At 60.1% G+C, this 15,960-nt stretch overlaps 1 protein-coding gene across 6 annotated transcripts in view; it reads left to right on the top strand.

The window, feature by feature from the left end:
* TBC1D22A (TBC1 domain family member 22A) overlaps positions 1 to 15,960 on the top strand; it is a 327,451-nt gene that overhangs the window by 26,122 nt on the left and 285,369 nt on the right. For 4 of the 6 annotated variants that reach the window (XM_086711971.1, XM_086711970.1, XM_086711973.1 and 1 more), the window contains exon 4: positions 2,461 to 2,637. The exons of the other annotated variants lie outside the window; for them this stretch is intronic. In XM_086711971.1, the coding sequence (XP_086568097.1) occupies positions 2,461 to 2,637 (177 nt within the window). The remainder of the gene's footprint in view (positions 1 to 2,460; positions 2,638 to 15,960) is intronic. 6 annotated transcript variants of the gene reach the window in all.

Genomic DNA, 15,960 nt, shown 5'->3' with positions numbered 1-15,960 from the left:
TCCGTAGGGTTTCCGGGAGGGCGAGGCTCCGGGCTCGGGCGGGGAGGTGCCGGGTCGGCTGGCTTCCCTGTGGGGTCACGTGCGTCTTCACGCTTCATCTGTATGCTTTGCGGGTTCCCCAGAGGGCAGGGACCACGTCCCAGTCCCTTTGCTTCCCCTTGCTGCACCGGGTCATTCCATAAATGTTGCTGAGGTGCACGGGGCTGTCCTCGGGGCCTGGTGACCACGTGCTGTCCCTGCCTCCACACCCCGCCCCACCCTCGTCCCTGCATGGGCCACACGGCCGCTGTTCAGGTGAGGGACCTGTGAATTCCACGTGACGAGAGTGCGCGTGGCGCGGTGCCGTGCCATTGGGAAAGCCCGGGACGCTGCGTCCCACAGGGCACGGTCTGCTTGGAGCGCTGCTTGTCCTTGCCACGGCCAGCGTTCGTGTCGGGCGCCTGTGCCTTTACGGCGCGTCACCATGGGGCGCGCACGTCACCTGCTCAGTGTCTGCCCCTGAGAGACGGCGGCCTGAAAATTCAGTGCTGTGCCGCGTGGCGCTCTCAGGCTGGCCTTCCGGTGCCTGTTCTTTACCTCTAGACCGTGCTGCCTTCCTGAGCAAACACCTGAGAGATCTAGACCTGCAGTCAGGTGCGCTTGCTTGATTTAGGCTGCCGCTGGCTTCGTGGCAAGGTGCGTGTCTGCCGGGAAGGGGGCACGGCCAGGTGAGGTCTGTGTCGGTCGCTGACCGTGACTGAGCTGCGGGCGGGTAGTGGGTGGGCACTGACTGGTGAAGGTTAGACCCACTCTGAGGGGCCCTGGAGGGGGGAGGCCGACGTGTTTTCCACTCACAGTAGCAGGAGACCTGGCTGTCGGCCTTCCGGCTTCCTGGGGGGACCTGCTGTCACTGTGCCTTCCAGACCCCACCTGCCCCATCGTAGAGTGACCAGATGTGTGCTCCGTGCAGGAGTCAGTGGTCCTCACGTATCCTCAGTGTGGGGCTTGAACTGAAGAACCGTGAGATCGTGACCTGAGCCGAAATCAAGAACCGGACACTTAACCGACCGAGCCACCCTGGTGCCCCTTGTCACGTGTCCTCATAAATCGCACTGATCCTGTCCGATCGCAGAGGAGTGAGATCAGCACGCTTAGTTCTGCGATAGAAGGGGGACTGTTCTTTCTGCCCGTTGCTTTTCCTAAAGAATCGTGACACGTGGCTCAGTGATAGATTCTGAGGGTGGTGGTGTTGCGGGGGGGGGGGGGGGTCTGAACATCCCGCCACTACCCTCCCCCTGCAGAGTCCTCCCCGAGGTGGGCCAGCGGGACGCCTCCTGCAGGTGAGGGGTCAGCCCTGAGGAGGGCCCGGGAGGTGCTCTCACCATGACGCCCACTTCTGTAGGCTTTTCTGGAAGCCTGACTGGGCCGGACTCTGCCCAGAGGCCGTGGGCCGCCTTGCTGCCCTGTGGCCTGAGGGTTTCTGTGTGAAGCCTTCCCCATCTGGGTTTTTAGGGTGACGGGTCCGCTCTGCCGACGGGAGGGACGGTGGGGGTCCTCCAGCCGCTGCCAACAGCCAGCACGCACGCTTCACGTGTCTGTCCCTGGCCCCGTTTCATTTCCTGGAGCTTATTTATCCCTCCGCTTTAAATCTCATTTTTGGAAGGTGTGAACCATCGATGGTATTTCGACCTGGGGGTGTGCGCCCGTCACTGCCATTTGCTCGTGGGCCCCTGTTGGTCCCGGTGGCTCTTTGTGAGTGGCCTGTTGGGCCTTGGGCTCTTTCCTGTGGCTGTTCCCGGTCTTGGCTTGCTGGGTTTCGTGCACTGTTTCACCTCGGTCCTGTGCGTCCAGTCGCGGGGTCGCTGGGCCTTCGCGCGTGGTGGTAGGTCCTCTGGGTGAGGGCCGGGCAGGCCCGCAGCCGCTGCCCCTCCCCTACGTGCGGTGGGCTCTTGCTTCCTGAGCTTTCTCTCGGTGAGAGTCCCTGCCCCACCTCCCCCATGGGGCGTGGGGAGATCCGGGAATCCTCAGTGCCTTTGTGGGCCTTGTTCCCCTCCACGTGTGACTCAGTGGTTTCCTTCCGTGCTCAGGCCCGGGGGACCCCCATCCTTGCTCGGTGTCAACAGGTCCTCGGGCAGTGTCGCCTGGTACGCCTGGCAGGCCTGCTTTGGAGGACCCTGACGGTCGGTCTGCCCTGAGGCGGGTTTTCTGGGCATCACCATTTTGCCTTTGCGTGGGGCATGTCTGTGTTACCGGTGAGGTGGCCGGGCTTCGTTGGGTGTCCTCTAGTTTCATTTCATTGCCCAAGAAACCCGGGTCTGCACTGCCCGGTGACGGGAGGAAGGGACAGCAGTGACACAGTGGCGCTCACTGAGGGAAAGTGGCACAGGTGGGGCCTTCTTCATGGGGAATGGCCGCTGGGGCGTCCGGGAGGCCGTCCTCACCCCCTGCGCACGCGCACTCTCTCTCTCTCTCTCTCTGCAGAAAGTGCCAGCGACACCGCCCCTTTGCAGAGGTCCCAGTCTCTGCCGCACTCGGTGACCGTCGCACTTGGCGGGACGTCAGACCCCAGCACCCTCAGCAGCTCAGCGTTAAGTGAAAGAGAGGCCTCCCGGCTCGACAAGTTCAAGCAACTTCTGGCCGGTCCCAACACGGACCTCGGTAAGTCCGCCGCTGGTGGAGGGCGCGTGGCTGTGCCGCGTTCTGGGGTTACCTCGTGAGGGCGTCTGTTAGTGTTGTCCTGCCAGCGAGTCCCGAGGAGGAGAGTCGTTTGTCCTCGTGCTTTACTTTAGACGCGTTTCGGTAACTTGCTCCCAGCGTGGTTGATCTGGGATTTTCTGTCCTTTCTCCTTTGTGCCCCTGTGGAGCTCCTTCGGCTTTTGGAGCCGCTCTCATTTGCTCCGCAGGACCAGCCAGGTTGACGTCCCCGCTCTTCATAGGGTTCATGGGGCGCAGGGCTGGTGACTGGTGTCGTGACTGCTGCTGACTTCGCACCTTCCTCTGGGGGCTCAGGGTCGGTGTGGTGTGTGATAGGCCGTGAGTGCTTGTGGGGGTGGGGGAGGGGAGGAGGAGCCAAGGCAGGGCTTGGGGGGCAGGCCAGCAGGGGACAGTGCAGTCCCAGTCTGGTTCCCGGGGGCCATGGGAGCCGCGTGGGGGCCATGGGAGCCGCACGGGCTCTGAGGCACGCGCTTGCCTTGAAACCTCTCTGCTGGAGTTCACTTGCCTGCCGCCTGCGAGCTTTCCTTTGTACGTCTCGTCTCTGTGGAGTGTCCCTCCGCGTGGGGCGTCTTGCTGGATGTGGGCGCTCTCCGGAAGGCAGGATGTGGCCGCCGTCATGAGATGGCTCATAGCTGGGCAGGTGCCAGGGTGGCTGGCCCCGGGGCTGGCGCGCCGAGGCGGTCGGCGTCCCACTCGGCCAGCAGGTGGCGCACGAGGCACGCGGCTGGGCTGCAGGGCCTGGGGGAGGCCGGGTGGGCGGAGCCTGGAAGCTGAGCGGCCCTGTCCACCAAGGTGCTCCCCTCTGCGTGCAGAAGGGTTGTTCCCCTGCACACAGAAGGGTTGTGTGCTCATTCTGTTGATGGCTTTGTGCGTGCACGTGTCACACATTCACGCAGCACCGAAGAACGTGCGGCGGAATGCCCGCCTCCCCCCACCTCCTCTGCCTGCCAACTTCTGGGCGTCGTCTTCCAGACACGGTGGAGGCACGTGATGTTTTACACTTGCTCTTTTCATGTGATTTCACATTTACAAAAAAGTTGCAAGAGCGGTCCAGGCGACACCCACGTTAATGCCCTAGTCGTTTGCATTTTGCCCCTTTTCGTTCTGTGTGTGTGTGCTCGTGTGTATGCGCGTTTTTCCCGAACATTGGAGTTTGAGTCTGTTGGACGCATCGCATCCCTTTCCTCCTGAGAACGTCTGTCTCTGCGTGTTTTCCAAGCGCAGAGACTCTGGGCGTAACCACAGCACTGTTGCCAGAGTCGGGACATCGCACGTCGATACGGCGCTCTTATCTCCGCCACGGCCCACGTTCACATCGTGCCTGTCGTCTCGGCGATGCGCTGGCTGTCTTCTTCCTCGTCCCTCACCTCTGGCGGCCTGGAGCAGCGTCCCAGCCTCGCGCCGTGTCCCCGGGTGTTGGTGTTTTGGAAGAGGGCAGGCCCGCTCTTCCGTGGTGTCCGTCAGCGTGGCTTGTCTCGTTTCTGCGGGTGAGATTCGGGCCCGTCGCTGGCAGGAAGGTCGCCTAAGAGGTTTGTGGTCTCGTCGCCATGGCAGGAGGCCACCACTGGCTTGTCCCAAGTGGATGAGTCCCGTCCGGTCAGTTGGTTAAGTTGGCGTCTGTCCGTTCCACTGCTGGAAAGTTCCTCTTTTCCTTTGCTAATTCAGAAGTAATTTCTAGAGAGAGACTTTGGTGTCTGCGCATTTGCACAACCAGTGTTCTTCCTCCACACGTGTGGTAATGCCGCTCTGCCCACGCCTTTGGACCTCACAGTGTATTTCCTACGCTCGTGCTGACGGAGCGCCCGGCCTGTGCTCTGCTGTGCGGCCTGCCTGTCTGCGGTGCCTCAGGACTCGTCACTGTGCCTCGTCACTGCTGTTACTACAGGGGGCTTGGGGACAGCCTATCAGACCCCACGCTAATGACCGGGCCACTCATAAAGCATCCCGGGTGTGGGTGCGGCAGAGGGGAGCCTGGCAGCTGGGCGGCCGGGGTCTAGCCCACCAGGGGGTGTCAGGTGGACCTGGGGCGAAGGAGTCCGCCCTCAGGGTTTGAGGATATACCTTAGCCACTCGCTTTACTAGCCCGTCAGCACAGCTGTGCCCCGGAGGCGGTGCGGGGAGGTTGAGTCACGGAGGGAGGGTGGGGATGCTGAGGACACCGCTCTCCGGCCCCCGGAGGGAGCGAGCCCGGTCCTGCCCCCGCTGTCCCCGTCGGTCCTCCCCGTGGCGCTGGCGGGGCCGGGAGTGCAGATCCGGGGGACGATGCGTGTGCGGTGCCGGAGAGCGCGCCCGCACGGGATGGACACCGACCGGTGTGGTCGGTGCCTTGTTCTGGTTCGTTTGCCTTGGCCCGTCTCCCTTTAACTTGATTTTTCGGGCACTGACGTATGTGATCACTGCGTGGTCACTGACGAGTCAGGGTGGTTTGCTCACGTCCCCCGGTTGAGTTAAGCGGTCTCTAACAGCAGGCGGTGAGGAGGTGGTCGGTGAAGACGAGCTAGGTCTGACGGGAGGTGCGGCTTTGGTTCAGGATCGGGGGCCCCGTCAGGCTTCTCACGGACGCGGTCACGGACGCGGCTTGGGGAACCAAAGTCCTACTTACGAACAAAGCGGTCACGGCCTGTCGGCAGAGGGGCCGCGTACGGGCAGGATGAAAGGTTAACATGTACAAATGAGATTCTTTTGTTGGGCTGGTGGCCTTCCGAGCCTTTTCTCTCTTCAGCCTGCTAGTTGAGTATTAAATCCAACACCAAGAAGCTAAAACCAGAGCTTTCAAATTTAAACAATTACTGGATTCGTGTGTCGCGGCAGGAGAAAACACAGCCAGCGAATTGCCTGTTTTTATAAGGCATTTAAGATGGCTTTGGAAGACAGTGGAATATATTATCTTCACATTACATAAAAGACATAAGTGGCAAATATTTGCCAATGTTGGAGAAGCAAATCACTGATGTGAGAAGTGCCCACAGAAATGATTCTACCTGCTGAATGTCATTTCGTCGGCGGAGAGCTGTTTCTCTTTGTTTAGCTTGTGCTCGGTTATGAGCCTGGGGATGAAAGCAGCAAATAGAACTTAACAGCTCATTCTGCTCTTAGCATTGACTCAATATTTACTTGTGCAAAAGGCTGCCTGCTTTGAAGCCCGAGAAAATGACACTTGGAGACGTTCATTTTTATCGCGTGCGGCTGCGTGGGAGTGGGATCGGGCCGTGTGCAAGACACGCGGGTCCCGAGGCCCGCGGAGCCAGCGCCTCCCAGGCGTGGGGCCTTGAGGTCAAGGGTGTGAGGCGCCCGGCCCTGGGGCTCCGGGTGTTCAGACGCGACTAGAGAAGGAGCGAGGCCGGGTGCACGGACTCGTCGTAGTTCCGAGTGAGCACTGAGGCTGGCTCGAGGCTGGCGAGCGTCCGAGTAGAAGGAGGCAGGGAGGCGAGGCGGCTGTTGGGAGGAGGGGGTCTGTGGAGCTGTTCACCCCGGAAGCGAGACTTGGAGTTAGCTGTCCCCACAGGACCTGGGGCTGGAGGACAGGCCTGCGGAGCCGTGATGGCGGGATGAGGCAGTTCAGCCCCAGCGTCAGGCCCTGACTGCATGACTGGAGAAACGAGGTCCACCCTGCGGGGTCTTGTGACCAGGAGGTCATTTACGTGAAGTGCCCGCATAGTTCACTCGCTCTTGGTGTGGGTGCTGGGCAGAAACAGGGAGCCAGACCCCCGGGGTCCCGCTCTCCAGGAGCTGACATCCCTGTGTGAGGAGACAGGAAGGCAGGCACACACACACACACACACACACACACACACACACACACACACATTCAGGGCTCCGGAAACTACCAGAAGGTGCTAAGTGCACGTGGAGAACAAAACTGCTGAGGTAAAGGCTGGGTGCTGCTGGAGATGAGCGGCCAGCAAAGACCCTTGGGAACAGGCACTTTTGTTTCTTCATTTCTTTATTTAAAAGTTTCCGTATTTATTTTGAGACAGAGAGAGAGAGAGTGATAGCCAGCCGGGGAGGGGCACAGAAAGAGGGGGAGAGAGAGAATTCCAAGCTGTCAGCATGGAGCCTGACATGGGGCTCGAACTCACAAACTGCGAGATCATGACCTGAGCCGAAATCAAGAGTCGGACACTTAAACAACTGAGCCCCCCAGGTGCCCCCGGAATAGGCACCTTTAAGGGAAGGTCGATTTGAAGGTGGGGAGGGGTCTTCCAGGGGCAGCCAGCTGCGGGACAGGGCACCCAAGCCCTGAGGCCCAGGGCCTGGTGGGGGAGGGCTGGGAGGGGGACAGAGGCCAACAAGCAGGAAGGGGCAGGTCTTGAGGGTGCCAAAGGCACAAAGGAGGAGCTCAGCATGAAGCCTCTGGAAGATTTTGAACCAGGGGAGCAAAGCTTGGCACGGGGCATCTGAAATTTCTTCCACGGAAGAAAGATCCACGGAAGATTTCCAGGCAGGGTGTTGCCAGCGGCCTGGGGCTGCGGGTGGGTCCTTGGGCAGCCACTTGGGAGTGTGGAGGGGTAGGGAAGAGATCAGGGTAGTAGACTTGGGAAGGGGCCGGGGCTGTGGGCTGGGGGTGCCGCAGGGCTGGCGGAGGGGGGTGCTGGCGCCTGGTTGGACGTGAAGCCAGGTAGACTGGGGAGCAAGGGAGGCCCAGACCGTTATGGTGGGAGCCTAGGGCTGTAGGAGGGGGTGGCTGGTACACACAGAGACGCGTTGTTTCACTGGGGACACAGAATCAGGTGCTCATGAAACAGAGCCAGGGAGAGCAGTGTGTCCAAGTAACTGCCCACGTGCTGCCGTTTTGGGTGCTTTCTTTGTGCTGGTGCAGTGCTCTGTGTGCGTATCCGTGCGTGTGGACGTTCCCCGGCTGGCGCCCCGTGCGTGCGTCTGTACGTGGGGACGGTCCGTGGCTAGTGCTCTGTATTCCTCCATGGGGATGGTCCCTGGCTTGGCAATAGTTCGGTTTATTGTTTCCAGAATTTACGATGGTGCCAAAGCGATGCGCATCCGGTGGAAGTTGTATTTGGAATTTTGAGTTTGATCTTTTCCTGGGCTAGCGATCCGCGGTACGCTCCTCTTGTGATGCTGGGCAGCAGCCACGGCTCCCGTCAGCCTCTCGATCGCGAGGGTCAGCGGTGGTCCACCGACGACCGTTCTGTCCCTCACTTTCTGCACGGTGTTCGAGCAGTTACACGAGGCAGTCAGCGCCCTGCTGTGGACTGGGCTTTGCGTTGGCTGGTTCTATCTCACCGTAGGCTGTTGTGAGCGACCGAGCACGTTAAGGTGGGCCGGGCTAAGCAGTGGTGCTCGGTAGATTAGAGCATTGAATGCAGAGACGAATCAGAATGTGTGGCAGTGGCCCCGACCCCGACGTGCCGGCTCTCTGCTCCGGGCGGGTCTGGCCCTGGTTTGCAGCTGAGGAGGTTGAGACTTGGGTGCAGCAGGCGGGCCCCGGGGCCCTACGGTGAGGTTCCGGGGGGTGGGAGCCGGTCCTGATGCAGGCTCCCCCCGCACTTATTCCCGGTTAGCGTGGCCACCGGCCTTCTCGGTGCTCTTCTGAGGCCTGAGGGAGAGGGGCCTTTTCATTCCCCAGGGCCTCCTCAGAGAGCCTGGGGCAGAGGGCCTGCCCTGGGCGCTGCGGGATGACTGCAGGCGCTGTGGCCGGAGGGCGCTTCTGCTCTCCCCGGTCCTGGCCGTGGGCCGGCAGCGCCCCCGCATCGCCCTCTGGTGGCCAGGCGCCGGCCCTGCAGCCGGAGCTGCGTGGCCGCAGCAGTGCACCTCCGAGCGTGTCCTCAGGGCGAAGGTGGTCTTGGGGAGCGTTGGGACGGCTGAAGGGTGAGAGGGGCGCTGAAGGGTGAGAGGGGCGACAGGAGAGCTCCAGCCAACTCCGCCTTTCCCTGGAGTCTGCCTGGGGAGGATGACACTGGGAGCTACCAAAGAGCAGAGACCCCATGGGGCGGGGGGTGGGGACTAAGGGCCACCTCGTCTTTGTGGTTTGTGCAGCCCCCTGTAGCAGTGACTCTCTGTGTTCTGTGCAGGCCACCCCAGCCACGCGCTGGTCTCACACACGTGCTGCTTCTCCCCCCTGCCCCGCTCCTCTCCTCCCCTCCCCCCTCCCCCCTCCCCCCCTCGTCTCGCTCTGACCCATACCACCCGCACCTCACCTCTCCTCTCCTCCTGCTCCTCCCCCCCAACCTTGGCCTCTGCTCCTGCCCCCTGCTCCCCTGTCCCTCCCCTGCTCTTCTCTCCCCGCTCCCTCCCCCTCTCTCCCTCCCCTCTTCCTTCTCCCCTACCTCATCCCTCCTCCTCTTCCTGCTCCTCTCCCCACCTTCAGGGCCTGACCTGACCTGACCTGACCTGGCCCTTCCTCTCAGGCCTCCCTGCCTCCCCGCCTCCCCGGCCTCGCACCGCTGTCCCTCTGCCCCGGATTTCCGCGTGACTCACTTCCTCCAGGTCTCTGCTCAAGTGTCACCTCGTCACGTGGATCTCTTGACTGAACTGTGGGCAGCGGCTGCCTGATGCCCTCGCCCCAGAACGCCTCACCCGCTGTGGCGCCTCCTCAGCCCGCTCTGCCTTCCCGTAGAGCACCCTTCGCCCTCGGCCCGCTGAGCGACGGCTGGACGTTTCTGCCCTCCCTTTGGGCACGGCTGGTCCCCTCTCTCCGCTTTTGTTCCTTGAATTACTCAGTGACTCCCGCTATCTGAACGATGGGGCCGCAGCCGCACCACACGTCCTGTCACCGTGGGCAGTGTTCCTGCTGCTCGCCCTGTCAGTTCCACCCCGCCTGCCCTTCAGAGCCTTTGCCCCGCGTGGGCCCCGCTCTCGGCCGGCCGTCCTCCCACCCGCACACCTCCTCCTCGGCCTCGTTTCTCCGCCCTGGCGCTTTTGTGAGCGTCACTAACACGGTGTTGTGGGAGGTTAGAGAAATGGGAAGGAGGATAAAACCGACCGGCAGATTTGCCACTGTGGGGGCCCCTGGCGGCTCGGTCAGTTGCGCGTCTGACTTGGGCTCAGGGTATGATCTCCCGGTCCGTGGGTTCGAGCCCCACCCTGTCTGTGCTGACGGCTCAGAGCCTGGAGCTGCTTCGGATTCTGTGTCTCCCTTCGTCTCTGCCCCTCCCCTGCTTGCTCTCTGCCTCCCTTGGTCTCTCAGAAATAAATGAAAAACGTTAAAAAAAAATCGCCACTGTGCCCGCATGCTGAGCGCTGTGGTCTGTGCGTCCTGCCAGCTGCCGAGCTCCCCTGGGAGGTGCTCCCCACGTCGGCTCCCCGTGTCATCGCGGCCTTGGGATGGGAGCACGAGGGCCCCGGGGACCCGCCGCCCCCGGCGTCCTGCCTCCAGGCCACGGGTCCGCCGTGGGCTGCGTGTGGTGGCACCCCGCTTGGAACGGACCAGACCGAGTGTGACGCGGCGAGAGACGGTACTTCCTGCAGGATCGCGAGCAGAGCAGACCCGCAGTTTGACAGGAGACCTCTCAGGGCTCGTTCAGGGAACTCTGTTGAGTGACGGTTTTCTGTGGGTGATCCTAAGAGCAAATGTTAAAAACACGTTCGCGAGTCTCCTTTACAGACTTAAAAGTCAGTCTTTCACACGTTCGTCTTTTCACTCTGATACTTGGCTTTGTAGGGTTGGATGCTGGAGGAGCGCGTGACGGGGGTGAGGCCGCGGGGCCCGCTTCCTCTGTGGGGGTGAGCGAGGGGGGCGGGAGGGCCTACACGAAAGAACCGCTGCTTGCCCTCTGCAGCTGTGACGCAGCCCCCCCGGCCTCTCTGCCTCTCATCGCGGCTCAGGTACGTCGGTCTTCCGTGTCCGTCTTCCCGCGCGTCAGCGAGCCGCTCATGAGTCACCCGCCCTGTCTTACGGGCCTGGGACGGGCCTGGGTGGTTCTCAGGAAGCGACGCTGGAGGGCGCCAATGCTTGCTCTCTGTCCCTGTGGTGGGGAAGCGCCCGTTTCACCGGCTGACGCGGGGTGCCTTGCGTTGAGGGGTATCAGTGAGCACCTGCGTCGGCTGCGGGTGACAGAATCAGACTCGGGGACTTGGAGGCAACTGGGGTTTAGTTTTCTCCACGTGACGCGGGGGGAGGTAGCTTGTTGGCGTTGGTTCGCTGCGTTGTCATCAACCATCGAAGCTGGGGGCGGCAAGATGGTGGTCACCGTCTCGTGCGAGGTGAAGGGCAGTCACCCCGGCACCTGGATTCGTATCAGGAAAGCAGAGTTTGGCCAGAGCTGGGTCACACGTCAACCCCTAGCTGCAAGGGACCCTGACAAATGAGTCTCTCGTGCGGCTCAGCCATTGGCACTTTGAAAGTGGGATTCTGGTAGCAGGAAAGAGGGAGGGATGGGTCCTGGGTAGACAGCCACCCCCGTGCGTCGCTCAGATGGATTTGCAGGTTTGCGTCACCTCCCCGGATCTCTAGTTCCCTGAGGTCAGAGGCCGTGTGGCTGGTACCTAACCCTGTGCCTGATGCACGGTAGGCTCCGGAAGACGTTACAGTTGTCTCACGCTGTATGCAGAATAGTGGGTGTGGAGGAGCCGATGGGCACACTTTGAAGTTCACGGGCAGACACGGCCTTTAGAACGAGCTCTCCCCCGCCCCGTGTTTTCCCCAGAAATGGAGCGGACACTCTGAAGGGCCACAGGCCATTGCAAGCGGGGGTCTAGCTCTGGAAACTGCAGAGAAAATGACGTTTTCGTTTTACGATGGTTTGTGCTTTCTGGAGTCTGTTACGAAAAAGAACGACCACCAGTGGCATGAGAACTGGTGTGTGTCGAGCTGAGCTGAGCTGAGCTGAGAGCCGAGCCGAGGACGGTTGTAAAAATGCGTTAACTCGGGAAAACGTGCTGATGCCTTCGGACCCCCTGGGGCTCAGGGTGTGAGGGGGAGCCGTTCCCCGAGGACGGAGAGGTGACGGAGCCTGAGTGGGCACAGCTGGTGTCCGCGGCAGGCGGGTCACAGCGGGGTCTGGAATGGCGCGTGCCGACTGCGGGCCCGTGAGCCCTAGCGGAGGACTCGTGTCGCTCGCGGCCCTCGGCCCCAGGTGCTGCTTCGCTCCGAGCCGTCGCGGAGGCGGCGGGCTTCCGGGCTTCGGTGCATCGAAAGGAGGGAGTCTGGCCCTCGCTTGGCGTGATGATGCCGTGTCTGAGTCCGTTCCGGCCACGCTAGCGGGACACTGGACGGGGGCTTCTAATGACAGATGTCTATCTCTCAGCGTCCCGGAGGCTGGAAACCCAGGGCCCAGGTGTCGGTCCTTTCGTGGCCACGGTGGGAAGGGGGCTCCCCGGGGCCTCTTGTGTAGGGACCCTGACCCCACCCTGGGGCGTGGCCCTCAGGCCCTGCTCACCTCCCAGAGGCTCCACCTCTAGACCCCGTCTTGCTGGGAGCCAGGATCGAACAAGTGAATCCTGGGGCCACCAGCAGCCACTTTGCTGGATGAGACGCAGCAGTGCTGGGTCACTTGCCTACGGAAGTACCTCCCCAGTTTGGTGGTGACCGTACGTGATAGATGGAGCTCGCGGCCTCCCGTCAGCCCCATTTTGCAGACGAGGAAACTGAGGTTCGGTAAAGGAGGAGGACGTGCCTGAGGTTAGGGCTGACTGGTGCCCGCGGTCCTTGGGTTTCTCACCCGGCTCCCTTCGCCCTGCTTGCCGATGTGCCCATGGTGAGCCCCAGGACACAGGACCTCCCCTCTAGACATGTGGTGTGGGAGGAAGTCATACAGGGTTAAAGAAAGAAAACAGGAAGAAACATCTGGCGAGTGGGAGTGGAAGGCTCGGGAGATGAAGGATAAATCAGTGCGGCCTTGCACCTGGATTTACTGGGGAGAGGAAGTTGAAGTTCAAGTCGGCAAGAATAAGGAAGGCGCTGGGCTTTGTGGAGGGAGGCGAGGAAAAGCACCTTTATCCTGGATTTATTGTGGGAGGGGAACGTTGCCAGTATGGCTCTGGTTTGGTTTTTAGCCAGCTCTTGAGAATAATGTAAACGGAAGGCTTTCTGGTAAAATCTTAGACTATGTGCAAATTGGTCCTAAAGGGAAACAGTTCAAGTTTGTTAGAACGCTTAAAAAGCCAATGTCATTTTCTTAGGATAAGTTACTCTAAGAAGATTAGGTGAGGATATCTTTTCAAACCCACTTTTTTAAAAAAACTTTTTAATGTTTTATTTTATTTTTGAGACAGAGAGAGACCAGAGCATGGATGGGGGAGGGTCAGAGAGAGGGGGAGACACAGAATCCGAAGCAGCTCCAGGCTCTGAGCCGTCAGCACAGAGCCCGATGTGGGGCTCGAACCCACGAACTGTGAGATCGTGACCTGAGCCAAAGTCAGGAGCTCAACCGACTGAGCCACCCAGGCGCCCCTTCAAACCTACTTTTAAACCCATGATGTAACTCGTGTGTCTGTACAGGGTCCTAGAAGGGAGAGTCGGCACAGCACGGAGGGTGAGGAGCCCCCCTTCCCCCCCCCCCCACCCCCCGCAGCCAGCCCCCCGCTGCTGACTCAGCACCTCAGCGACAAAGGACATGGAGGGCAGGGCCCAGGCTGTAGGCCCCACGAGGTCCCCTCGCGCTTTGCCGTTTGCCAGCAGAGTGGCCTCGGCAGTGTTTTCAAGCTTCTTTGACTTTACTTTCTTCACCTGTAAAATGGGTACAGTGACCCTCGTCTTGGAGGCTTGACGAGCTAATCCCCAGAGGTGGTGAGTGCAGCGCCTAGCACGCGGTGGGCCTGCCCTCCTGCCTGTGCGGCTTTTCTTCTCCCTCTGCCTCCTTCCCCCACTGTTGTCTTCCCCACTGAGGCGGGGAGGATGCAGGTCGATTTGTTACCTTTATTTCCGGTTAATATTGTATCGTAAGCCTCTGCCATGTGGCTACAGTCTTCATAACCGTCGTTTTTAATGGCTGTATAATGTTTTAGAAATGATCTCTACTTAAAGTTTTTATTAAAATTGTGTATCTGTCTAAATCAGCATTTAATTTGTATGTCTAATCAAAATCTAGGCGTTTAACGTAAGTATTCAAACACGTAATATAATTTACGCTAACAGAATCGCTCCTTGGTGTTCTGGACGAGAGGAGGGGTAAGAATGCACAAGAGTTTGTCACTTAAAGTTTGGAGACTGGTTGTGTTTAATTTTTTGTTTACTAGTCTTAAATTTTTTTTTTAACATTCAGTTTTGAGAGAGAGAGACAGAGAGACAGAGAGAGCGCGAGCGGGGGAGGGGCAGAGAGAGAGGGAGACACAGAATCCCAAACAGGCTCCAGGCTCCCAGCTGTCAGCACAGAGCCTGATGTGGGGCTCGAACCCACGAACCGTAAGATCATGACCTGAGCTGAAGTTGGATGCTTAACTGAGCCACCCAGGTGCCCCAACTAGTCTTTTTTTTTTTAATTGAAAAAGCTACATTATGCAATGTTAAAAAGTCCAGGTTTGCCCCCGAGGGCGTCCATGACCAATGGATCTCCTCCCCCTCCGCCCCCACCCCCTGGTGCAACAGCCCCTCCTTGTTACCTGCTTTCGGAAGCGTTCTGTGCGCGCAGGCACCTGTGCAAAGGCGTGCGTGCGGGCTCCTCCCCGGTTCTTTCCGAAGTACGCGTGGAAGCGTGCTCACCTCCCGGCCCTCTCTCTCACCGCGTGCGTCAGGGCTCCTGAGAGCAGGGGGGGTTCAGTGCACACACAGCCTTCTCTCCTTCCCAGATGGCAGAGCGCAGAAGGATCGTCGTGTGTTCAAGGAGCACGTTCTTTCTTACAGTTGAGCTGAACTCCACGGAATATACAGAGAAGCATCCGGAGGCATGCTCGGTAGCGTTCAGCGTGTTCACGAGGCCACGTTACCAACACCTAGCGTGGTGTAAACACAGAACGTGTAGTCAGTCGTCGGAGTTTTTTGGTAGAACGGCAGTGACAGAATTGGGGATGTTTTGTTCTGTCCGCTGAAGAGATGGCTCTGCCACGGCCCTTTGGGTCGCCCTGTTCACTCACCCCGGGATTAAGTTACGTCCTGGAAACAGGAATCATCCGTCCTGTGACTTCGAGCCCACGTGCGAGCTCCCGGGCCAGCTTAGACGCGTATGCCTTGTGTACTGGTTCTGGGTCAGACCCGGGCTCAGACCTGGGTGTGTGGTGGAAACTGTGGTCCAGGGTGGGGGGCGGCCCTTGCAGGTGTGGGCCCCCGAGTCCTGTCGCCGCCCTGTGTGTCGCACATTCTTGGTGCACGGAGCCCTCACAGCCGGCGGGGGTGGCAGGGCCTTCCCGTGTCAGAGCGAGTGCCCGGTCAGAATTAAGCCTCGACTCTGACTACAGAGTCCGTGCACCTGCAGCTCGGGGGACCTTGGGTCTCGCCTGGTACAGCGGGCCAGGGCTCTGGGACAGGTCAGAGGTAGCCTGTTCACCTATTTTAGGCCCCTCAGGTCATTGCTGTGGTTGGGAGACGACCCCCAGGTGACTTTTTACACGCGTTTAACAACCAGTCTTCCGGTGGCATCTGAGGATGGGGGAGGGGACGCCCGTGCTTCTCCCAGGGCCGCAGGGCTGCTGGTGTGCGTGCAGGGGCCTTCCCAGGGGTCCCCCCTGTCCTGTGCGCCCCGTGTCCCGTGTGAGGACGGTGCTCTGACGGCCGGCAGAGGCGTCTCTCTGACCCACGTGGGCCATGATGCTGTGATGCGTCTTGTGACTGTGTGTCTGCAGTCTTTCCCACAAGCAGAAGATCAGTTCTTTGGAGCTAGGTGGCTTCTGTGGGAAAAAGACCTTTTATGCACTATTGATCAAACCCTTCCTTTTTGTCGTCCTCCCCTCAATACGCTGGTTGTTCTAGAAGTTTATGATGCGGAGAAGGAGGAAATACGGAATCAGAAACGGGCGTGGGACCCCTCCACCTCGTGCCCTGGGCACGCCCGCTGCCTTTTCCTGACCGTGGGAATGCCCACCATCTCTGCTTTGAGGCTTACACCCTTTGTCCTTCCGTTTTGCTCCGGTTAATGCCTTTTGTAGAAGATGTGGCCTATTGAAGTGTGCTTAGCAGATGTTTGTTGGAGGAGGTTGTAGTGGGGTTAGGTGATTTGAACTTGCTTTCTGGAGTGTTGCAGCTGACTGTCACTTCTTGGTTGGCCTGTGGAGGGGAAGGTTGACCTTAAGGAGGGGAGATTTTATCCCCGGTCTGCTGCCGAGGGGCTGGGGCAGGGCCCCCGCATCCCCCACCACACCGCTGTGGTGTGACCTGTGATCAACCTCGGTGACCTTTGGCCTCTGGGGAGCGCGTCCATGCTAGGTTGTGTATCAGGG

Source organism: Puma concolor, chromosome B4, assembly GCF_028749965.1.
Source record: "Puma concolor isolate L17-30 chromosome B4, mPumCon1.1.hap2, whole genome shotgun sequence".
Classification (NCBI taxonomy): domain Eukaryota; kingdom Metazoa; phylum Chordata; class Mammalia; order Carnivora; family Felidae; genus Puma; species Puma concolor.
The sequence above is the reverse complement of the archived record's forward strand: the minus strand, read 5'-3'. Positions and strand labels throughout refer to the sequence as shown.